General features: G+C 47.3%; 1 protein-coding gene and 3 long non-coding RNA genes across 5 annotated transcripts in view; 1 reads left to right on the top strand and 3 right to left on the bottom strand.

Moving 5' to 3' along the window:
• Window positions 1–5,263: 5,263 nt before the first annotated feature.
• Window positions 5,264–7,988, bottom strand: LOC310671814. The gene is made up of 2 exons (XR_014508221.1): window positions 7,900–7,988; window positions 5,264–7,526 (listed from the first exon to the last, which is right to left on the bottom strand). It is a non-coding gene; the product is annotated as an uncharacterized lncRNA (long non-coding RNA).
• LOC310671747 lies at window positions 7,916–23,465 on the top strand. Its single transcript, XR_014508144.1, has 2 exons — window positions 7,916–9,269; window positions 23,321–23,465. It is a non-coding gene; the product is annotated as an uncharacterized lncRNA (long non-coding RNA).
• On the bottom strand, window positions 9,834–21,581 carry LOC310671613 (retinol dehydrogenase 16-like). Of its 2 annotated transcripts, none has more exons than XM_083427958.1 (5): window positions 21,177–21,581; window positions 17,459–17,780; window positions 15,487–15,745; window positions 11,281–11,438; window positions 9,834–10,596 (listed from the first exon to the last, which is right to left on the bottom strand). In XM_083427958.1, the coding sequence occupies exons 2-5, from the start codon at window positions 17,769–17,771 to the stop codon at window positions 10,379–10,381; spliced, it is 948 nt and encodes a 315-aa protein (XP_083284084.1). In that variant the 5' UTR covers window positions 17,772–17,780; window positions 21,177–21,581; the 3' UTR covers window positions 9,834–10,378. The 2 variants fall into 2 exon arrangements, with proteins under 2 accessions (XP_083284084.1, XP_083284083.1); XM_083427957.1 differs by lacking the exon at window positions 21,177–21,581 and adding an exon at window positions 17,886–18,026.
• Window positions 9,834–24,804, bottom strand: part of LOC310671718 — a 36,496-nt gene continuing 21,525 nt past the window's right edge. Inside the window, exon 2 of the long non-coding RNA XR_014508105.1 lies at window positions 9,834–9,924. This is a non-coding gene — a long non-coding RNA (uncharacterized lncRNA). The remainder of the gene's footprint in view (window positions 9,925–24,804) is intronic.

A 24,804-nucleotide genomic window follows, 5' to 3' on the forward strand; every position in this document is an offset into this window, starting at 1 on the left:
GGGGGCGCAAATTACTTGCCTTGCCCCGGGTGCTGACAACCCACGCTACGCCACTGCTCCTGAGGTAAGTTGCTGGCCTCCCATTCACCTATGGCCAGTCTCCACTGAGCCACCAAGGCTGGGGGTATCCTCTTCCCAGGGCCCTGTGGGGCAGTATGAAGAGGCACCTCTTTTTGGAGTGGGGGGGCCAGCTTAAAAACCAGGGGCAGCAGCAGGGCCTGCTCTGAGGACTCCCAAGGAGAGGGGAGAGGAGAGGAGGCTGAGGGAGCACTCCACAAGGGAGGGTATTCGGAAAAGGACGAGAAGCAGCCAGCTCTGCAGGCAAGAGGTGACATAACTGGGCTCCTGAACCCCACAGGGGAGCCTTAGAAAGAATGTAGTTGGTCAAGGAAGCCCTTCCAACTTTACAATTCTATGATTCTAAAATGGGAGGTAAAGGTAAAGGGACCCCTGACCATTAGGTCCAGTCGCAGACAACTCTGGGATTGTGGTGCTCATCTCGCTTTACTGGCCGAGGAAGCCGGCGTACAGCTTCCGGGTCATGTGGCCAACATGACTAAGCCGCTTCTGGTGAACCAGAGCAGTGCACGGAAACGCCGTTTACCTTCCCGCTGGAGCGGTACCTATTTATCTACTTGCACTTTGTGCTTTTGAACTGCTAGGTTGGCAGGAGCAGGGACCAAGCAACGGGAGCTCACCCCGTCGCAGGGATTCGAACCACCAACCTTCTTATCGGCAAGCCCTAGGCTCTGTGGTTTTTTAACCCCTAACACTGTGAGCTTCTTAAAGGAAGAGTGAGGTACAATGAAATGAATATATGGAAACGTTGAAACAATATAAAAAAAAAAATTCCTTCCAGTAGCACCTTAGAGACCAACTAAGTTTGTTATTGGTATGAGCTTTCGTGTGCATGCACACTTCTTCAGAGCACTGATATGGAAATGATGCTAATCCTAGCCATGGAAAGCAATGAGGTTTAACCTGCAACCTTCTGCATGCTACTTACCAGGGAGTTGGCACCACTGGACATACCTCTGAGTAAATATGCAACCAATTCATTGTTAGTCATGTGCAACAAACCTTTGCTGGATCAGGGCTCAAGGTATTCTAGGCAGCCTTTATGCTACATCCTCCTTTCTTGAGAGAGAAAGTTAAAAAAAAGAGGCAGAACATTTGCCTCTCAGTTACATCTTCCTGAGCACTTTGGTACAGATGAAATTGAAAGTGGTCATTTAATTTTTTTTTATCATCACTGCTGACGCGTTTCATTGGCCTGGTGGAAAAAGCAAGAGGCTGATTGAAACCCAAATTGCCACATTCATCCCACAGGAGAATATCAACCATCTATTTCAGCTAACCTGAGTCATGCTCCGCTTGAGGACTCCATTGCTATGCCTTCCCCTGCAGGTATGTATAATTCTTGTGAGCAAGAGGCCGAGCATTATGCCTGCCAGAGAGATGATGAAAGAGCTTGTATATGGCATGGGGCTGGGCAAGTGAGGGGTAGAGTGTGTCTCTAGGACTTCATGTTTGAGCCCCTCTGTTCATGCTTGGAGAATGATCTGGGCAAGGAATCATTATGCTTCCTACCAGGTCCTTCCAGACCAGAAGATATAGATTTACTAGACTACTCAAAGACCCAGACACAGGACAGCCGACGTCAACCACACCCTGCAGGGGTCAGAGGGAGCATTGGCCACCAGCGTGGATTGCTTTAAGAGAGGGTGAGATCATGAGGGAGAAGGCTATCAAGGGCTGCTGGCCAGAATGGCTAGGTTCTGCTGCCATGGCTGATCCTGGGAACCACAGCTGGGGACTGCTGTGTGTAGGTCCTCCTTGGGGGCTTCCTATGGGCATCTGGTTGGCCACTGTGAGAACCGGAGGCTGGAATGGATGGGCCTGATCCAGATGGGCTCTTCTTATGCTCTTAAGGGCACCTGCAAGCTCATCATAGTGGATGCAGCCAACAGCTGGGCTTGGCAATGCTAAGAGTCTGCACACACACCACATGCTCCATTCTACAACATTGCAGTGTGGCACCCAGGGTGACCGCACTGGTCGCCCTACCCTAAAATCGCCTCTGCACATCACACATATGCCTTCCATAGAAATGCACACATTCTCTTTCCTGGTGCTTTCCTTTGCCTGTTGAAGCTTGTCAACAAGGTCTGCCAGTTATATAGGTAAAGGGACCCCTGACCATTAGGTCCAGTCGTGGCCGACTCTGGGGTTGCGGCGCTCATCTCGCTTTATTGGCCGAGGGAGCCGGCGTACAGCTTCCAGGTCATGTGGCCAGCATGACTAAGCCGCTTCTGGCGAACCAGAGCAGCGCATGGAAATGCTGTTTACTTTCCCACCCGAGCAGTACCTATTTATCTACTTGCACTTTGACGTGCTTTCAAACTGCTAGGTTGGCAGGAGCAGGGACCGAGCAATGGGAGCTCACCCCGTCACGGGGATTTGAACCGCCAACCTTCTGATCGGGAAGTCCTAGGCTCTGTGGTTTAACCCACAGCGCCACCCACATGCACAGAGTAATTAAGTTGAAATCAGAGATTTCCTTTAAAAAATCTGTTCCTTGCCTGCCACACCGAGGCATTTTTAACCCGGATTTCTCCCTCAGCCCAGCGGATGTAAGCCCAGATATCAATTTAGCTTGGAAATACGTAACTGCTGTTAAGAGTGCATCATAACAAATTGTGGAAGAGTCGCCGATTCATTAGCACAGAGTACTTGTGAATTAGGACTTGCAAACGAGAACCTGCGCATGCATGAGCTGCTGCTGCCCCCTAGTGGGGAAGAGTTAAAACAACTGGCTTCTCTCTGAGTATTCCTTCCCTGACTGAGGAAGCTTTCCAGATAGCTCAGTCTTTAACAACAAAACAACAACAGCATGTGTTTATAAATAGTACAAATAGATTGTTGTTATCAATACTGGCAGGAGTGACCATGGCAACCTTAACTGATAAGGAACAGGAAATTATGGACAGTCCTATCACCCCAGAGGAAATATATACAGTCCTCAAAAACCTAAAAGCACACAAAGCCCAAGGCCCAGACGGCTTTACAGCAGAATTCTATAAGAAATTCAAAGAACCCCTGATGCCCTCTATGACCTGCCTATTCAATGACATCATAAAAAGGGACCCCATTCTTAAAACCTGGATGTCCTCCAATATAGTCTCTGTCCCAAAATCACTCAAAGGCAGGGTCAAAGAAGAATCATACCACCCAATCTCATTAATAAACCAAGACTACAAGGGACGCGGGTGGCACTGTGGAGGGACGCGGGTGGCGCTGTGGGTTAAAGCCTCAGCGCCTAGGACTTGCCGATCGAAAGGTTGGCGGTTTGAATCCCCGTGGCGGGGTGCGCTCCCATCATTCGGTCCCAGCGCCTGCCAACCTAGCAGTTCGAAAGCACCCCCGGGTGCAAGTAGATAAATAGGGACCGCTTACTAGCGGGAAGGTAAACGGCGTTCCGTGTGCTGCGCTGGCTCACCAGATGCAGCTTGTCACGCTGGCCATGTGACCCAGAAGTGTCTTCGGACAGCGCTGGCTCCCGGCCTATAGAGTGAGATGAGCGCACAACCCTAGAGTCTGTCAAGACTGGCCCGTACGGGCAGGGGTACCTTTACCCTTTACAAGATATTCAAGCCTTTGGCTTTCCTAGCAGACTTCTACAAATATAACAAACCCACGTTGACACAAGAAATACAATACAAACTAGGGGACACCCAAATGCCCTGGCTAACACACCACCAATCACATACCTTCTTAAACAATCCAGTAGTAAAATCAGCAGCAAATAGGCCCTTGACAACCATCAAAAACCTCCTCCTAACAACAAAGGGATACGGCAAGGGGATAGTATCCATAATATACAAAATACTGCTCCAAAAACCCATGAACCCCCTCGACGTAATCAAAAAGCGATGGGAGGACAACATAGGCTATGAGAATTAACCCCACCCAATGGACTAGAACCCCCCCTTTAAATCCATCTCACCTATATATATATAAAACCTCACCCTGAAACTCACTTACAGATGGTACCTAACACCACGGAAACTAATACGCTAATACGCCCAGGAGCCTCACCAAAATGCTGGAGAAGATGCACCTCCACAGGCACATACCTCCACATGTGGTGGAAATGTCCCAAAATACAACTCTTCTGGACATTTTGCATAAATGAAATATGCAAACTAACTAAGCAAGTATTAGAAGTCTTCCCAGAACAGGTCCTACTCAACATCTTCCAAGACAATAATGCCCACACAATATAAAGAACTCAGAATCCACCTGCTCTCAGCAGCCAGAAGCATCATAGCCAGACACTGGAGAGACCTGTCAGGAATAAGCATGGACCAATAGTAACAAATTGTATGGGAAACAGCCTTACTAGAAAAGCTAACCAATAAACTGAAACTGACATGGGGACAAATAGAAGAAGATGCCTTCACCCCGGTATGGTTTCCCTTTATCACTTACTTAGCCCAACAAGACAACAACAAGAATCCACCGACAGCATATGAATCAATCTGGCTAACCTGGTCCAAAACTCCCACCCCCACACACTCACACACATAAACAAATATCACAACAGCCAACCAAAGACAACCAACTCCACCCTAGGCCACCTCTCTCACCACCAAGGAAATATAACAAGTGAATAGTAAGAGAACCCACACAAGTGACGCTGACACAAAACCCGACACACACACTAAGTAGAATAGAAGCATAACCCCCACACCCCACTCCACTCACCACCACCCTCCCCCTCAGTGGCGTAGCGTGGGTTGTCAGCACCCGGGGCAAGGCAAGTAATTTGCGCCCCCTAACCCAGGGCAAGGCAAGTAATTTGCGCCCCCTAACCCGGGGCAAGGCAAGTAATTTGCGCCCGCCCCCCCGCTGCACTGTCCCTCCCCCAGATAGTCCCTCGCTCTCTCTCTGCACCGCACCGCACGCCTGGCACCCTCCCCTCCACAGTGGGTGACGACCCGGCGGCTCGGATCAGATTCCCACAGCCAGCACTGCAGTGAGAGAGAGAGAGAGTGAGCCAAGTAGGGGCAGAGAGCTGCGAGTGTGAGCGCCCCCCCCCAGATGTTGCGCCCGGTGCGGCCGGCCCCCCCTGCACCCCCACGCTATGCCACTGCTCCCCCTTTCCCCCTTTTCTTCCCAACCTGCATGCAACACTAATGCCTCACAACAAATGAAACTGATCTGTGGAAAACACCACTTGAAAAAAGAGACAATGCACGTCTTTTTGTAAACTAAGAAATCTTTAGTAAAAATATATTGATTTAAACAACAGTAAGCATGCATATTCAATAGGTTATTAATGTGGACATTTTACCCATTTAAAATATTTTAGGCTGTTTACTGACTAACGCAGCATACCCCAAAAAGTGTGTGTTTTCTGTTTAGCTTTTAGGGAAATGTATCATCCATTCCTGTGCTCATTCATCTGGTGTGCTGAAGGAAAGGCACTCTGAACATGTTCAGTGATACTTCACATAGAATCGCAGAATCACAGAATTATAGAGTTGAATTATAGAATTATAGACTTATAATTCAGAATTATAGAATTATAGACACCCCTCTGAAATGCAGGAGTCTCAACTAGATCATATAATGCAGATGGTCATCGAACCTCTGCTTAAAAACCTCCAAGGAAGGAGAGTCCATCACCTCTCAAGGGAGACCATTCCACTGTCAAACAGCTCTTATTGTCAGAAAAGTTCTTCCTGATGACTAAAGTATTGGTTCAGGTCCAAGCCTCCAGAGCAGGAGATAACAAGCTTGTTCCATCTTCCATGTGACAGCCTTTTAGATATTTGAATCCAGTGGTACCTCTGGTTACAAACTTAATTCGTTCCGGAGTTCCGTTCTTAACCTGAAACCATTCTTAACCTGAGGTACCACTTTCGCTAATGGGGCCTCCCGCTGCCGCCGCGTGATTTCTGTTCTCATGCTGAGGTAAAGTTCTTAACCCGAGGTACTACTTCCAGAGTCTGTAACCCAAAGTGTTTGTAACCCGAGCTACCACTGTATGGCTATCATATCTCCTCTCAGTCTCCTCTTACGCAGTTTAAACATACCCGATTCCCTCAACCATTCCTCATAAGACTTGGCTTCCAGACCCTTTATCACCTTGGTTGCCCTCCTCTACACATGTTTCTGCTTGTCAATGTCCTTCTTAAATAGTGGTGCCCAGGACTCCAGGTTTGGTCTGACCAAAGCAGAACAGATCAGGAGTCCTACTTCTCTTGATCAGGACACTAGACTTCTGTTGATGCAGGATCGAATAATATGAGCTTTTTTTGCTGCTGCATACTACTGTTGACTCATATTAAGCTCGTGGTCTACTAAGAACCCTAAATCCTTTTGGCATGTCCTTCTAGCAACCTAGGCGTCCCCCATCTTATTATGTTGGTGCATCAAATTTGCAGATGACACCAAACTGGGAGGGGTAGCACAGGGCCAAAACTAACATGTGTCCCTACTGAAATTCATTTTGTTAGTCTTGGCCTTCTTTGTTAGTCTTGGCGCCATTAGCTACCCATCCCAGTTTAGTGTCATCTGCAAATTTGATTAGCATCACCTCAATCCCTTCTTCCAAGTCATTTATAAAGACATTGAACAACGGGCCCAGGACAGAACCCTGTGGCATGTTTTCCCATGAAGATGAGGAACCATTAATGAGTACTCTTTGGGTTTGGTCAGTCAACCAGATACAAATCCACCTAACAGTTATCTCATCCAGCCCACATTTTACCAGTGTCTTTGCAAGAATATATACAATATGAGATTACTTCTGTTCATTTAAAGAAAAGGTGTGGCATGGCCGAAAATGGGAGTAAAGTAGTGCTAAACCAGTGTGGTTGAAGAAAAAGGGGTAGAGGCTGGGGCTACAGGTTTTCCCCCCTATTATCATTAAGGTAAAGGTAAAGGTGCTTTTTCCAACTATTTAAAGGTTAAATGGACCCCTGACTATTAGGTCCAGTCGTGGCCGACTCTGGAGTTGTGGCACTCATCTCGCTTTATTGGCCAAGGGAGCCGGCGCACAGCTTCCGGGACATGTGGCCAGCATGACTAAGCCGCTTCTGGCGAACCAGAGCAGCGCACGGAAACGCCGTTTACCTTCCCGCCGGAGTGGTACCTATTTATCTACTTGCACTTTGACATGCTTTTGAACTGCTAGGTTGGCAGGAGCAGGGACTGAGCAACAGCAGTTCACCCCATCACGGGGATTCGAACCGCAGACCTTCTGATCGGCAAGTCCTAGGCTCTGTGGTTTACCCACAGTGCCACCCACATCCCTATTATCATTGCTAGATCCTAAAGCAAATGCTCAGCATGGCCCATTTATGTGACACAGTGCATACCATATCATTCTTTCTTATAGATTCAATTCATGCATCTGCAGCCAAAACCACAACACCAATATCAGAGTGAGGTGAAGGTTATTGTGGTAACTCGGAGCTTTCCAAGGTACCAAAAAAAATAAAAAATAGAATAGCATCCTAAGAGGGAATACAGTGGTGCCCCGCAAGACGAATGCCTCGCAAGACGGAAAACCCGCTAGACGAAAGCATTTTCCGTTTTGGAGGTGCTTCGCAGGACAAATTTCCCTATGGGCTTGCTTTGCAAGACAAAAATGTCTTGCGATTCCTGGGGGTTTTTTCCACTCCCCACCCCCTTTTTCTAAGGCACTAAGCTGCTAATAGCCTTTTAGCAGCTAATCCGCTAATCCCTTAAGCCTTTAATAGCCGCTAATAGCCGCTAAACCGCTAATAGCGCTAATCCGCTAATCTGCTAATGGGCTTGCTTCGCAAGACGAAAAAACTGCTAGACGAAGAGACTCACGGAACGGATTCTTTTCGTCTTGCGAGGCACCACTGTATCATGGAATGGATTAATCATCCATTATCTATGAGTTAGGAACAGGTGCAAGTTCACCCCTGAACACTTCATAGCTAAGTATTGGCGATACTGTGTTTCATTAACTTACTGTTATTTATGGTTTGTAAACCTCTTTGAGATTCATTTGAATGAAAGGAGGCACAGAAGTACAACAAAGCAAGGCAAATCAGGTGGAGGAACCAAGGCCAGGTCTTTCCACCTCAGATCCATCTACTATTCCAGCTACTGTACCAGAAGAGCTCCCAAGCCTACAAGATGTGGTAACTCCAGAAATATATTATTATTGTGTTTTGTGTCAAGTAACAAAAGACAGACAGCACACAAGCTAGTCTACAATCCTCCTGCGCCTGCAAAAATGTAATGAGCATTCTGTTTCGGATGAGGCAAAAGTAGCTAGAAAGCGGTTTTATCTATTTATGCGTCTGGTTTTCCTATTTTCTTTCCCTGCAATTTTATATATTTGTGCATGCTTCCATTTTCTTATGCAATGTTTTACAGCGATTTCGGATGGAAATAATAGATATGAATGCTCCCCCTCTTGCTAGATCTGGAAAGATTCATTAGAAACATAATGGACTTCTTAAAACCTGAATGCCCGTCTACGGCAGTTCAAAATTGTGTCCCCATTTTTTTTACGACTTTCATTCTGCTTCCAATCAGCTGATCCAGTAAGTTACATAAAGCGCTTCCATTTATTTAGGTTGGCTTGGCTGTCATTACAGCCCAAAGCTGTAATTCTCCAAAAAGTTGTAATTGCACATATTAATCCTATCAGCCACTCTTTCTAAGACTTCTTCCTGGAATGAATGGCCCAAGACTAAATGAGTCTTAGGCAAACATTTACTGGCAGGAAGCTGAAAGAACTGGTGTGCTGCCAGGGTCTTGTGCAAAATGATAAATAGAATCTGCTGGTGTCTCAGCAGAGCAATCATTTCTAAAGGCCATTGTGGGGATGGGAAATTTTGGTGTCCTAGGCCTCAGCCCTCCGAGTAAAGGTAAGGCGACCGGAGGCAAAGGAAAGCCAGGTATCCATACCTGTACCAGAATGTTGGTTCTACCTCAGGGGACAAGAAGCAAATGGGCCATCATGATGAAGTCTAACGAACAAAACAATTATTCTTTATCCTATAACAGCAATAATAATATTATAAGCCCATTAACATACATTACACCCACAGAATACATTTAGAGCCCTCTAAATAGCCATGACTTCTAGTGAAGAATTTCGGAAACTGGGGTTTGCTAAGAGAGCTGGCTTTACAGAACCACAATTTCCAGCACCCTTAAACTACACTTCCCAGGCTGCCTTTCAAACACACAGTGTGGGTGTCAATTAATGGACAGTGGAATCAGTGGCGTAGCGTGGGGGGTGCAGGGGGGGGCCGACCGCACCGGGCGCAACATCTGGGGGTTAGGGTTAGGGGGCGCAAATCCACGGGTTAGGGGGCGCAAATCCACAGGTTAGGGGGTGCAAATTACTTGCCTTGCCCCGGGTGCTGACAACCCACGCTACGCCACTGAGTGGAATTGGTGCCCAATGGAGTGCTGAAACCATTCAGAACTGAAAGGAGTGGTGAAGATCACTGTTCTTCCTGCTTAGTACAGATCTAGGTATGTTTCAAGGAAGGGGGAAGGATAACCAGAAAATTCATGTTGAGGGGGGAACAGCGGGGGCCCCACGGAAAGACCACCAGGTTGATAAACGGGTGACACCAGTGCTTATGCAGCACCCATCCTTCAATTTTTATAAGCTCACATTGTGCTGCTTAGCCCTGCGGCTTTGGGTCTAAGGTTGCCTGAGTTTGTGTACTGCAGACATGTCCCGGCAATTGCTGAAACAGGAATGTTGGGACTGCCTGTTGACCTTCAGATGACCTACTTTGCCCCCGCACAAAGCTTACACGTAGTTTAGATTATAACCAGCTTTACTTGGGCATTCATTCCAGTTGGTTTGTGGGGAGCACATCTTTCCCTCACTCCAAGGAACTACAATGATACCTCGGGTTACATACACTTCAGGTTACATGCGCTTCAGGTTACAGACTCCGCTAACCCAGAAATAGTACCTCAGGCTAAGAACTTTGCTTCAGGATGAGAACAGAAATCATGCTCCGGCGGTGCAGCAGCAGCGGGAGGCCCCATTAGCTAAAGTGGTGCTTCAGGTTAAGAACAGTTTCAGGTTAAGAACGGACCTCCAGAACGAATTAAGTACTTAACCCGAGGTACCACTGTATAAGGATACAATGCATGTCCACTCAGACTTACAGTAAGTTGCACTGAGTTCAATGGGGCTTATTCCTAGATCAGCCAATAGCAGAGAATCAAAGAAAAATAAAATCACTTCTCTTTACCGCTCCTGATTGCTAAGCCTGCATCTCAATAAGATCCCAAAAGATTCAATGTTCCATCCATAGATTGTTTGGCCACCTGTAATGTTGTTCTTCACAGTCATCTACACGGCTTGTGCTGGTTTGGGCCCAGAGCGGGTCAACACATAGTCTGCAATGGTGGTTGGCAAGTAAGAGACAGGAAGGTAGAAGAGCTTTGCATCCCAGCCTGGAGAGTAGCGAGTGCGAGGGGAGCAGGATGTCAGGGCATGTTCTATGCAGTCGGTGACCAGGTGAAGCTTGTCGCTGCACTCATCAAGGAGTTGTTGGAACGATTTGCAAGCTGTGTGAGAGAAACAAACAAATGAAAAGTTGGATCTGTAGCAACACAGGAGGCAAATTTAATCTTCTGAGCATTCTCCCTATGATAGCTAAATCAAAGGAGGAACATCTGGAACTATTTTGGATGCCAAAGAACTATTCAGGAACTATTTCAGGTGCTTCCAGACTGCATTGCGAAATTTTGGCGAAGGAAGGAATTTTGGCAGAAGGAAAGCTGTGTGTCAGTTTGCGTATTGTTTCTTGAAGTGTAAATGAGATAAAAAGGTAAAGGTACCCCTGCCCGTACGGGCCAGTCTTGACAGACTCTAGGGTTGTGCGCCCATCTCACTCTAGAGGCCGGGAGCCAGCGCTGTCCGCAGACACTTCCAGGTCACATGGCCAGCGTGACAAGCTGCATCTGGCAAGCCAGAGCCGCACACGGAACGCCGTTTACCTTCCCGCTGGTAAGCGGTCCCTATTTATCTACTTGCACCTGGGGGTGCTTTCGAACTGCTAGGTTGGCAGGCGCTGGGACCGAACAGCGGGAGCGCACCCCGCCGCGGGGATTTGAACCACCGACCTTTTGATCGGCAAGCCCTAGGCGCTGAGGCTTTAACCCACAGCGCCACCTGTGTCCCTGCCGTAAATGCGATACATCTGCATTAAAATGCAAATCGAACTGACTTTCTCCCCCATCTCTACTCACATTGCTCAAAGTACTGCTGCCCATAAGTGTCTCTGATGTCAGAAGGTACCCGGCTCCATACAGTCTGAAAATACTCTACTAGTTTTGTACAAATAGGTGTTTTGAAACCACCAGGTTCAATGATGCTGACTCGGACTCCAAAAGGATGGAGCTCTCTCCTGAATTGGGGAAGAAAAGTAAAGAATTATCATTTGCTACTGAGCCACAGTAATATTGCAGGTCAAGTTTTTGGATCCGTGGAAAGGAACACCTTTCTTTTTGAAAAGAAGGGGGGGGGGAGGAGAGAGAAAAGAAGAGAAATGTAGTCCCCTATCATTTGCCCTCTTGTGTAAGCCTGGCCCTGCTCTGCCCAGCAACTAAACACCACAGCAATGGTTGTACAGTAGTACTTCAGGTTAAGTACTTAATTCGTTCTGGAGGTCTGTTCTTAACCTGAAACTGTTCTTAACCTGAAGCACCACTTTAGCTAATGGGGCCTCCTACTGCCGCCGCACCGCCGGAACACAATTTCTGTTCTCATCCTGAAACAAAGTTCTTAACCTGAAGCACTATTTCTGGGTTAGCGGAGTCTGTAATCCGAAGTGTATGTAACCTGAAGCATATGTAACCTGAGGTGCCACTGTATATCAGTTGCATTAAGAGGCAGCCATCAGAATGCTGGCGCTTCAAACTCCTTTTTGTTTGGAACCATTTTGTTGGCTTTAAAGGTAAAGGGACCCCTGACCATTAGGTCCAGTCGTGGCCGACTCTGGAGTTGCGGCGCTCATCTCACTTTACTGGCCGAGGGAGCCGGCGTACAGCTTCCGGGTCATGTGGCCAGCATGACTAAGTCACTTCTGGAGAACCAGAGCAGCGCACGGAAACACCGTTTACCTTCCCGCCAGAGCGGTACCTATTTATCTACTTGTACTCTGACGTGCTTTTAAACTGCTAGGTTGGCAGGAGCAGGGACCGAGGAACGGGAGCTCACCCCGTCACAGGGATTTGAACCGCCAACCTTCTGATCGGCAAGTCCTAGGCTCTGTGGTTTAATCCACAGCGCCACCCGCATCCCTCCTCAGACCCTCTTTATATATATTAAAAAGTAGCAGCCATGGGTTTCTCCCAAACTCCCTTGTTTGTAGGGCTTTATTTCAGGGAGAACTCATAGGAACTCACTTCCGGCACCTCTCTGGTTCCATTGCCATTCTGAGAGAATGTGGAAGGTGTTCATGGTGAGTTTGAGCACCTCTTTTTCTAGAAAAATAGCACTGCTTGTGAGGAATAAGATTACAGGGCATGCAACCAGGAAACGGTGCCATGCAGACTTTTGATGTTGATGCCATCAATTCAGCAAGTCGACACTTTGATAATTAAGTGGTATATAAATATCTGAAATACGCAGATTTTAAAAACCATAATCAACTTTTCTACAAATCACATTGGGCTCTTCTATCCTCAAAGGCCTTTGCTGAGAATCCTCCGGAAAAACAATCTCTCAAAGGACCTGTTGATGGCATTTTACCATTGTACTGTGGAGAGTGTATTAACTTATGGTCTGTATGTGTGGTTTGGGAGCTGCACAGCCAGGGAAAAAACAATGCTGTCCAGGATGCAGAGAGAATAATTGGGTGCAGTCTTCCCACCTTAGATCAAATCTATGCTGTCAGGGGCCATAAGAAAGCTGCAGAGATAGCGCAGGATAGTGCGCACCCCGGAAATGATCTCTTTCAGCTTCTGCCTTCTGGAAGAAGGTATTGGGTTATAAAGACCAGACTAGCCGCCTGAGAAACAGTTTCTACCCAAATGCAATTCTGGTTTTAAATGCAGTATAAGGAGTCTTTATAGGAGTACCGTATTTTTCGCCCTATAGGACGCACTTATCCCCCTCCAAAAATGAAGGGGAAATGTGTGTGCGTCCTATGGGGCGAATGCAGGCTTTTGCTGAAGCCTAGAGAGCCCCAGCGCCAGCCCCACAAGGTCGGGGGACAGAGGGAGGCGGAACACCGCCATCTCGCTGTCTCCCGAAGTGGTTTGGAGGCTGACGGCGGGGAGACGCAGCGCGTCTTCCCCCTGTCCCCGGACCTAATCTGAAGGCGGGCAGCGGGGAGAAGAGCGCTTCTCCCCGCTACCTGCCCCACAAGCTCCGGGGACAGCAGGGAGGCGCAGTGCGTCTTCCCACTGTCCCCGGACCTGGTCTGAAGGCGGGCGGCGGGGAGAAGAGCACTTCTCCCCGCTCCCAGCCCCACAAGCACCTGGGGGGGGGTTCTTTATTTCCCCCCAAAAAAACATGGTGCGTCCTATGGGCCGGTGCATCCTATGGGGCGAAAAATACGGTATATTGTATTTTAAAATGGGGTTTCAGAGTTTTTAGGGGGTTTTGAATGTAGATTTTATGTAGATTTTCAATTTCATTGTTCTGTATGGGACAATGACAATAAAGATATTGTATCGTATTCTCCTAAGTGACACCAGCAACACCGCCAGGTAGGTTGGCCTAGGACCTAGACAAAACCATCTAGAGCAAGGGTCGGCAACCTAAGGCCCATGGCCCACAAGCAGTCCACGGGGGTCATTTAACCAGCCCATGAGCCAGCCACGAACTGAGCCGCCCTCTCGGCGAGTCCCCGTGCTCTGTGCGGCACGGGCACTCGGCGCCAGAAATCACGTTTGCGCAGATGCTGGAAATCACGGGCACGCACTCACACACTTGTGACCCAGCCCACGGAGGGATCTCTGCTTGACTGAACCGACCCAAGCGAGGTAAACCTTGCCGACCCCTGATCTAGAGCATGGACAGCAAAAGTGGACTGGGAGCCACACATCCTATCTCAGGCTTGCAAATTCAAAAAACCTAATTTTTTTTCATAATTTTTTCTTTTAAATCAGAACCAGTGAAGGCGGTGAAGGTCCTGTGTGAGTGCCTGGAGGCAGTTGGAGGTTGGATGGCGGCTAACAGATTGGGGTTGAATCCTGACAAGACAGAAGTACTGTTTTGGGGGGACAGGAGGCAGGCAGGTGTGGAGGATTCCCTGGTCCTGAATGGGGTAACTGTGCCCCTGAAGGACCAGGTGCGCAGCCTGGGAGTCATTTTGGACTCACAGCTGTCCATGGAGGCACAGGTCAAATCTGTATCCAGGGCAGCTGTTTACCAGCTCCATCTGGTACGTAGGCTGAGACCCTATCTGCCTGCAGACTGTCTCGCCAGAGTGGTGCATGCTCTGGTTATCTCACGCTTGGACTACTGCAATGCACTCTATGTGGGGCTACCTTTGAAGGTGACCCGGAAACTACAACTAATCCAGAATGCGGCAGCTAGACTGGTGACTGGGAGTGGCCGGCGAGACCATATAACACCGGTCTTGAAAGACCTACATTGGCTCCCAGTACGTTTCTGAGCACAATTCAAAGTGTTGGTGCTGACCTTTAAAGCCCTAAACTGCCTCGGTCCAGTATATCTGAAGGAGCGTCTCCACCCCCATCATTCTGCCCGGACACTGAGGTCCAGCTCCGAGGGCCTTCTGGCGGTTCCCTCACTGCGAGAAGCAAAGCTATAGGGAACCAGTAGTGGCCTTCTCAGTAGTGGCGCCCGCCCTGTGGAATGCCCTCCCACCAGATGTCAATGTGATAAACAACTACCTGACATTCACTCAGCTTTGTAACACACTTTTAAAAGAAAAGCCTGATTAGCTTTTCAGACACCTTTTAATTGAATGACTTTCTAAAGAAATGCCTGAAGTAACTGATAATTAATATAGGTTGAAATTTTGTTTGTTATATTTTCCAGAATATAACAGAAGACCCATCTATCCTAATTAGAACCAAATAATATTTTAAATATTTTAAAATCGTTTTTTTAAAAATAAATTTTATAACTTTAATTTTAATGTTAAACTAAATCCATCATATATCATATTAAATCCCAAGCAGTTCTGAAGAGATTGATGTTTTCGCTTTTGACGTATCTCAATTCTGGTCTGAGCTTTTAAGGTTTTTGTGTAGTCTGGCAAGGCTTTTTTCAAATTTTAAACCCTCATAACTAAAAAATGGGATGAGATAAAAAATTAAAAATTCAGATATAAACTTAGTTTTGTTCAATCAACAAGTGTACAAAATATGAAGAAAATTGGGTGACATGGGACAAAAAAGTTGGATCACTTTATATGGAATGACCCATCTGGTGGTTGCATGTTGCAGAAGAAGAAACTACAGAGCTGCTCTGTTTACCTCAGGCTGTCAGAGAAGGCTTCCGCACCAAACTTGGATGGGCAGTAACCACCTCCAAAGCAGGCCAGGCGTCCCATCGTACTGCACACGTTGACCACCCTCCCTCTGGCTCTCCTCACCAGGGGCACCATGTGTAGCGTCACATCAATCATCCCAAGAAGGTTGACACTGATCACCTTTGCAAAGTCATCTTTGGTCAGCCACTCATTGGGAGCTGCTGGGATCCCTGTGCCCGCATTGTTCACCAAGCCCCAGAGCCCTGTGTGAAGAAAGAAGGCATGTTCATCCTCTTAGGCAACCTTAGCAGAGCTCAATAAAGTTGGAAATAAGCTAATCACATGCATAGATTGTTTGTGTTTACTTATGGAATCATAGAATCATAGAGTTGGAAGAGACCACAAGGACCATCGAGTCCAACCCCCTGCCAAGCAGGAAACACCATCAGAGCACTCCTGACATATGGTTGTCAAGCCTCTCCTTAAAGACCTCCAAATAAGGAGACTCCACCACACTCCTTGGCAGCAAATTCCACTGTCGAACAGCTCTTACTGTCAGGAAGTTCTTCCTAATGTTCCCTTATCACAATTCTTCCTAATACTATTTTTTTCTGAATTGTTATCCCTATTCTTCAGTTCATATGTTGTGAGCCACTTTGGGCACAATTTTGTGGGAACGTGGCCTACAAATGAATACAGAGAGGCAATTCTAATCCCAGGTCCCACCCAGGGCCGGATTTAGGTTTGCTGAGGCCCTAAGCTAAGGCTCTAAGGTAATGGGACCCTTTATATGTCCTGCCGTCCTTTGTCAACAACAAATAGTAGCTGTTTTTTTGTGCTGAATATATGCTATATGGTAATTTATGGACTTAATAGGTATCTAAAGCCATTTGTACATAACAAAATATGTGTTTTATCAAAGTAATTGATATAGATATGAGCAAACCAGTGATATTTTAGAGAACAGGCTAGCAGGCGGGGCCCATTACTTACATCATAGGAGCCTACACAACCCAAAACACTGTTGCTGTATGTAGGTGTCAGGGGTTCAGGAGCAGAGTCACTGGAGAGGGAAGAAACAGAGAGCGAGGGGGAGGAGTCGGAAGGAAATGTCAGCGGCGACAGTAGTCCAAGATCTCTGAGTCTCTCCAGTGACTCGGAGGATTCACAGAAAGGGGCCCCCATGGTCAGGGCAAGGGGAGTGCCCAGGGGGACACCTCGGGAAGAAGGGGACTCAGAGAGCAGCAGCTGGAAATCCGGACCAGCGTCCCCCCCAGAGTGCAGTAGGGGGGAGGAGTCCAAGGCATCGGGATCAGGGAGCGCGCAGGCAGAGGGAGAACGTGAGGCAGGAGTGGCCACACCCTCGTCAGGGAGCGAGGAAACGGTCATCCGGAAAGTAAAACGCGCGCGCGCGCCAAGTTCAAATGTACAGGAGGGCGGCAAGGTGGGCAGCCCGGGTAAGGAGCCAGGTCCTAAAGCCCGCCGAAGAGAGGGGGAGGAGTCAGAGGGGTCTAGCTCCGCATCGGAAGAGTCCAGGAGGAATGAGACCCCGGGGGGTAGTAAGACCCAGAGGAAGAGAGAGAGAAGGAAGAGGTGGAGTAAGATTAGAGTCTTGAACTGGTGCACGGGGGGTGGAGATCCAGACAGAGCTTCGCCGGTCTAGAGTCCAGACGTAGGGCTGGGACGCTGAGACTTGTAAATGGAGACTATTCTTCAATAAAGACTTTGATACTGTACTATCGGCTAGCGTTGGTCCTTGGTGAGCTGGGACCCGGAGCCAGCCCTGACAGTAGGTTTTATTTTATTTGTTTTTTATCTTATATTTTGGAAATGTACATCCAGTTGTTGTTTTCCTTTATGTTTTTGTGGCCCCCAAGAGAGTGGGGCCCTAAGCTATAGCTTGTTTAGCCTATAGGTAAATCCCACGCTGGTCCCACCAATAGCACAGAGGCAGCACAAGGAAGGTCAAGAGTCACCTTTGCTTCCAATGCACCCTTTCACCCACTCCATCGCGGCCGCCACACTCTCTGTGCTGGTGACATCCAGAACGGTGGTTTTCAAGCGCTCTGAGGTGGCCTTGCCCAGCTGCTCTGCCCCCTTCTGCGTGAGACAGGCTGCCAGCACCCGCAGGCCCCGGGCATCCAGCTGCCTGGCAAGTAGGTTTCCAAAGCCAGAGTCACACCCCGTGATGAAGACATATTTCTCCGTCAGGTTCTCCACCGTCTGTCTCTCCTTGTACCATCGGCGAAGGAAGTAAAGCCCCAGCAGGGCAGCCAGGTAGAGCCACATGGCTGAAACCTGCAGGGAAAAAGAATTCAAGCATTAGGATGCATACACACCCCCGGCAGGACTTGGAGAAAGATATATCTAATCCCTGCTCCACCAAGAAGTTCACCGGAAGACCTTTTATGTTGCCACCGCTCAATTTAGCCTTCCTCGCAGTGTTGTGGAGGGGAAGGAGAATTTTTGCATGAAGCAAAGAGCTGCTTGGAGCAGAGGCAGGCTAAAAGAAGTATAAATAATAGCTCTAGCTAGCTGCTTATTATCTGAACAACTAGATAAAGTGGAAGAAGACAATCCTATCCACATGTATATACATAAGAAGTGGGTGGCGCTGTGGTTTAAACCACTGAGCCTCTTGGGCCTGCTGATCAAAACGTCAGCGGTTCAAATCCCCGTGACGGGGTGAGCTCCCGTTGCTCTGTCCCAGTTCCTGCCAACCTGGTGGTTCGAAAGCATGTCAGCGCAAGTAGATAAATAGGTACTGCTGCGGCGAGAAGGTAAGCGGCGTTTCTCTGTGCTCTGGCACTCATCACGGTCCTCCGTGCGCCAGTAGCGGTTCAGTCATGCTGGCCACATGACCCACAAAACTGTCTGTGACAAACGCCGGCTCCCTCGGTCTGAAAACGAGATGAGCGCCGCAACCCCACAGTCGCCTTTGACTGGACTTAAGCATCCAAGGGTCCTTTACCTTTCACCTCTATATACATAAGCAACACTGAGTTCAAATATTGTGCATTAGCTCAAATATTGGCATTGGCAGGCAACAGGTCATATGCCTTATTTTGTCATTAATGTGCCACGTACTGTACTTGTTCAAGGTCCAATCCCCGATTTGTTTTGTGTGGTCAAACTCTCCCAACTGAGTTTCACTAAGTATTTTGCAGATGATGGACACCAATGTTTTTGATGCTGCGTTTTTATTAAGTTTTCAAAGGAGATCAGAGATTTATGGCTAGGATGGGAACAAGGACCCAGAGATGAACAGAGACAAACAGAAAGTCTCTACAGAGGGTGGTGAATACAGCACATGATTTCATGGGCTGTCCCTTGAGTCCACTAGATGACATCACAAAGGATTGTTGCCTTAGGAGAGCGAGAAAAATTCTCAGGGATGACTCACACCCCAGCCATCACCTCTGATTATAGAAGTATAATCAGTTGTACCAACAGGCTAAAACAGGGGTAGGCAACCTAAGGTACCTTCTCAATCCAGCCCTCGGACGGTCCGGGACTCAGAATGAGTAGAATGTGTCCTTTTATTTAAAATGCATTACTGGGTTATTTGTGGGGGCTGCCTGGTGTTTTTACGTGAGTAGAATGTATGCTTTTATTTAAAATGCATCTCTGGGTTATTTTGGGGGCATAGGAATTTGTTCATTTTTTTTTTTCAAAATATAGTCCGGCCCCCAACAAGGTCTGAGGGGCAGTGGACCGGCCCCTTGCTGAAAAAGTTTGCTGACCCCTGGTCAAAAACTAGCTTTTATCCATGGGTTGTTAGGCTGTTGAACGGAAAATAACATAACGAAAATGACTTGCAAGGTGGTGTGTTGTTCAATAAGCACACAGAGTGCAACGAGACTGAGTGTTTGGGGGGGGAGGCTTGTTTAATTTCATTGTACACAGGTTGTACAATGACAATAAAGGTATTTTTATTATATAGACTAGAGTATAGAGTGCAAATGTTGCCAACACACCCTAACAAGCTGATCAGAGCTTACATCCCTAATGATTTGCATGTAGGCATAACTTTATTTCCTGTTCTGTACTTTTCACATTCAGTACTGTTTCTGTTCAGGTGCAAGGTCATCTTCCATCAAATATTATGTTATTTGTCTAACTTTCTGCTGTTGCAAAATGACGTAATTAACTAACTATTATTGTTGGCATCCATTTGTGTGGAATGTGTCTCCAGGGATCAAGTCAAACTGCTGTGTTAGTAGCACTATGACCTCTCCATGTCACTAGCCCAGGCAGTGTGACTTCGCAACACAAGACAAAGCATATTTCAGAATACCAGATGCTGGAAACAAATGGGAGGGATTCCTTGCTCTGTTGACTGGCAGTGACTTATTAACTTTTGAACCCTGCAATCACTGGATCAACTCAGAAATAAAGAGAGCTCAGTGTTAGCACCTCACAGGTCATAACTGATGTCCTCTTCAAAAATAATAAGGAAGTTTTACTGAGTTTAGGGACGCAGGTGGCACTGTGGGTTAAAGCCTCAGTGCCTAGGGCTTGCCGATCAAGAGGTCGGCGGTTCGAATCCCCGCGGCGGGGTGCGCTCCCGTTGTTCGGTCCCAGCGCCTGCCAACCTAGCAGTTCGAAAGCACCCCCAGGTGCAAGTAGATAAATAGGGACCGCTTACTAGCGGGAAGGTAAACGGCGTTTCCGTGTGCGGCTCTGGCTCGCCAGAGCAGCGATGTCACGCTGGCCACGTGACCCGGAAGTGTCTTCAGACAGCGCTGGCCCTCGGCCTCTTTGAGTGAGATGGGCGCACAACCCTAGAGTCTGTCAAGACTGGCCCGTACGGGCAGGGGTACCTTTACCTTTACTGAGTTTCAGAAAATACATCTTACAAAACCCCCTCATCAATAACAAATTACCCCGTTTGCTCAAGTAGGACACAATGGTCCATATTTTCTGTTACAACTGATCCAATTTCTTCCAAATCCATGTTAAAAGCTGCAAGGCCAGCACAAGATGGAATGAGGTCAGTTTCTTAGGTTTCAAGTTCTTTCAATGTTCATGAGAAACAGCCAGTTGCACAACACATGAAACTGCTTTGTCAAGTAATGAGACTAATTTATTGAAGCAGAAAAGCCTTATTTTCTCGCAGGTGCACCACAGATGGAACAGGAGCCAACAATACTAAAACCCCTCCAAGAAAGTGCAGATGAAGACAAATTCATGTGATTACATGTTTGTGGTGTTGGATGCCGTCGGTGTAAGAGCTTAAAAGTGTTTTCTCCACTCTTAATTAAAACAGAACATAGAGGCATTTTGGCCCACCAACCTAACTGTTACAAGGTCTAATTCCCAGGCTTGTTTTCTGGGAACAAACTGTTCCCATGAAATGTCACTAGATATTTTGTAGTTGATGGACACCAATCTTTTTGATGCTGTGTTGCTAAATTCTTATCTCCTTCTGAGTAATAAATGGGAAGAAATATGAGACTGGGGTCGATCTTGTACCTTTTAAGGTTCTGAACTTTTTCTGGAAATGTTTCTGGGCCTTTAAGGGGTGCAAAGGAAGAAGAAATTCAGGAAGTGAAGCTTCCCCCCCTCCCCCAGCCTGAAGCTTGAGAAAAGTGTCACCTACTGAATATTCGCTTGAAATAAAGTTGTTATGAGCACATGTTAGTGGGGACAGGAAGTTACTATCATGTATAATTGAAAAGGGAAGAGACAGACCTGCGGCTGGTTAGAGGAAAGGTTCTCAGCTTCAGTTGTGCGGCAGGAAAAGCAATGCTTCCTTCTCCCATTTGCAGTTGCTCCTTATCTGCCTGTTGCTGTTTTTGACACTCCACTGGCTGCAAAGGGAGCTCCTCCCTTCTGGCAAGGATTGGTGGTGAAATTTAACTGCCTTCTTTAAACTAAGTGGGGAATCTGTTGGTGAAAGAAACATACCGAATTCCTCCCACTGCCAAGCTCCGTGCCACAGATTCAGCCCCTTTCCCCTGTGTCCTGTTCATGTATGTATAAAGCAGATAAATCATTTGTCTAGAGCAGGAAGAAAGCCTGGGGTTGAGCATATCTTTCTTGCAGAAGCACATCCCTCCTGCTGATAGAAAGATGGGCAGAGTGCTTGCAAAATTACATTTCACCTAGAGGCTGGACCCAGCCAGCTTGCTTTGGTACGTGAATTCTAATACAGTGGTACCTCGGTTCGCGAACAAAATATCTTCTGGAAACACGTTGGGCTTCCGAAATGTTCAAAACCCGAGGCGCAGTTGAAGGAAACACAGCTGTGGGCAGCCTGAGGAACTGCCCTCCACTTTGGCCCTGTCGATTAAAAAGCAAGTCCAGAATGATAGACTAGGATTATGTCCACTGAGCTACAATTCCCAGTACCCTTAAACTACACTTCCCAAGCTGTTAAAATGATATAATAGCTCAGGACTGCAATACCTAAAGGACTGCCTCTTTCCACATTGTAATAAGAATTTTAAGATCTTAGATATAGAATAAATGTTCATAAATGTACCAAGCAAACACGTACATAAATATATAAACCACATTGTCTGAAGCAGCACAGGAAGACAGTCCTGATATCATTTTGACTCCCAAGTCGACCAAATGTTTCTCTGCAAGGAGGGAGGAGGTGGAAAAAAACCTTCCTTGTTACAGGAATTTAGTAATTACCATCTCAAAGGAGGGGATGACAGACTACAAGGAAAGGCAATCAGATAAGGCATTATCAGATAACCTGGCAGACAGGAAAAACAAGAACATTCAAATTTCTTTTATAGACTACCTTTTCTGTGATGTATGCATGATGTATGGAGGGATGATCTTGAGCTCCAGGGCAGGGAATTTAAAATGTCTATATAAGGCCTTGCGCACCATTGTTCGAGGTCCTCCTCCTTTCCTGCGTGTGAGGGGAGCACCCTGTTGCAACAGATCAATAAAGATCAGGCTTACTAGCTGCTTTGCTTCTCAATATTCTCTGGCTGGCCTCTGTTATTCTCTCCTACCAATAGGGAACCCACGTAAGGACTCTATAAGGGCTCTTCCATACCCCATAAGGAGGAAAGGACAGATTTATTTTGCCTACAACAACATGAACCTACCCGGATGCTGAGGTCATCTTCCGAGGCCCTCCTTTGTGTGCCCCTCCTCAAAAGGTTCAGAGGGTGGCAGCATGAGAACAGGGCCTTCTCTGCTGTGGCTCCCCATCTGCAGAATGCTCTCCCCAGGGAAGTTCATTCCATCATTATACATCTTTAGGCACCAGGCAAAAACATTCCTTTTCAACCAGGTCTTTGGCTGATCTGTTTTACATCCTATGCCCTTTTAAAATGAGCTGGGGGGGGGCTATTGGTGTGTTGTTTTATTGTCATTGGGTCTCTTGTGGTTTTATATTATTTTATTCTGTGAACCACTCGGAGACACCTGGGTATAGGGTGGTATATAAATAATTATAAAATAAGAATAAGAATAAGAATAATATAAGAGTATAGGGACGCGGGTGGCGCTGTGCGTTAAAGCCTCAGCACCTAGGACTTGCCGATTGAAAGGTCGGCGGTTCGAATCCCCACGGCGGGGTGCGCTCCCATCGTTCGGTCCCAGCGCCTGCCAACCTAGCAGTTCAAAAGCACCCCCGGGTGCAAGTAGATAAATAGGGACCGCTTAGTAGCGGGAAGGTAAACAGCGTTCCTTGTGCTGCGCTGGCTCGCCAGATGCAGCTTGTCACGCTGGCCACGTGACCCGGAAGTGTCTTCGGACAGCGCTGGCTCCCGGCCTTTAGAGTGAGATGAGCGCACAACCCTAGAGTCTGGCAAGACTGGCCCGTACGGGCAGGGGTACCTTTACCTTTACCTTTTATATTGACATAGTGTGGATGTCAATAAATTGGAGTGTTGAAACCATTCAGAACTGAAAGGAGTGGTGAAGATCACTGTTTTTTCTTGCTTAGCACTAATCTAGGTACGTTTCAAGGAAGGGGAAAGGGTAACACCCCTCACCACTTCATGTTGAAGGGAGACATGAGGGGGGGGGCATGTATAGGCACCGTGGAAAGACCACCAGGTTGATAAACTGATGACACCAGTGCTTATGCAACACCCATGAGCTGCTCCTTCAAGTTTTATAGGCTCACATTTTGCTGCTTAGCCCTGCGGCTTTAGGTCTAAGGTTGCCTGAGTTTGTGTACTGCAGACATGTCCCGGCAATTGCTGAAACAGAGGAATGTTGGGGTGGCTGTTGGCCTCCAGATTACCTGCCTTACTCGCACAAAGCTTACTGACAGTTTAGATTATAACCAGCTTTACTTGGGCATTCATTCCAGTTGGTTTGTGGGGAGCACATCTTTCCTCCGCTCCAAGAAACTACAGGTTACCCCTAGCATCCTTAAACTACAGTTCCCGGGATTTTTGTGGGGAAAGAAGACTAAAGTGAAGAGTTCTGTTTGGTTCTTTACATCTGGTTCTAAGTCAATTTCAAACTTTGCGAGAATGATTCCAAATAAACCTCCTTAGAACCAGATAAGTGGGAAATGAAAGAAGATGTTTTATCTTTTAACACCACTTATAACCACTTGGATGATGGACTCAAGGGCATCCTGATTGCAGATGACACCAAACTGGGAGGGGTGGCTAACACCCCAGAGGACAGGATCACACTTCAAAACGACCTTGACAGATTAGAGAACTGGGCCCAAACAAACAAGATGAATTTTAACAGGGAGAAATGTAAAGTATTGCACTTGGGCAAAAAAAATGAGAGGCACAAATACAAGATGGGTGACACCTGGCTTGAGAGCAGTACATGTGAAAAGGATCTAGGAGTCTTGGTTGACCACAAACTTGACATGAGCCAACAGTGTGGCGCGGCAGCTAAAAAAGCCAATGCAATTCTGGGCTGCATCAATAGGAGTATAGCATCTAGATCAAGGGAAGTTATAGTGCCACTGTATTCTGCTCTGGTCAGACCTCACCTAGAGTACTGTGTCCAGTTCTGGGCACCACAGTTCAAGAAGGACACTGACAAACTGGAACGTGTCCAGAGGAGGGCAACCAAAATGGTCAAAGGCCTACAAACGATGCCTTATGAGGAACGGCTAAGGGAGCTGGGCATGTTTAGCCTGGAGAAGAGGAGGTTAGGGGTGATATGATAGCCATGTTCAAATATATAAAAGGATGTCACATAGAGGAGGGAGAAAGGTTGTTTTCTGCTGCTCCAGAGAAGCGGACACGGAGCAATGGATCCAAACTACAAGAAAGAAGATTCCACCTAAACATTAAGAAGAACTTCCTGACAGTAAGAGCTGTTCGACAGTGGAATTTGCTGCCAAGGAGTGTGGTGGAGTCTCCTTCTTTGG

This window comes from Podarcis tiliguerta (assembly GCF_965153285.1).
Source record: "Podarcis tiliguerta genome assembly, chromosome: 2".
NCBI classification, from domain to species: Eukaryota; Metazoa; Chordata; class Lepidosauria; order Squamata; family Lacertidae; genus Podarcis; species Podarcis tiliguerta.

What these genes read in the sequence shown, in the direction of transcription:
- LOC310671613 (XM_083427958.1), bottom strand. Translation starts at nt 17,771, where the DNA reads ATGTGGCTCTACCTGGCTGCCCTGCTGGGGCTTTACTTCCTTCGCCGA. An exon ending in AGGGTGCATTGGAAGCAAAG is followed by an intron (nt 15,746 to 17,458) that starts GTGACTCTTGAC and finishes TTCTTCACACAG; the next exon opens with GGCTCTGGGGCTTGGTGAAC. An exon ending in GCAGCAGTACTTTGAGCAAT is followed by an intron (nt 10,597 to 11,280) that starts GTGAGTAGAGAT and finishes TCTCTCACACAG; the next exon opens with CTTGCAAATCGTTCCAACAA.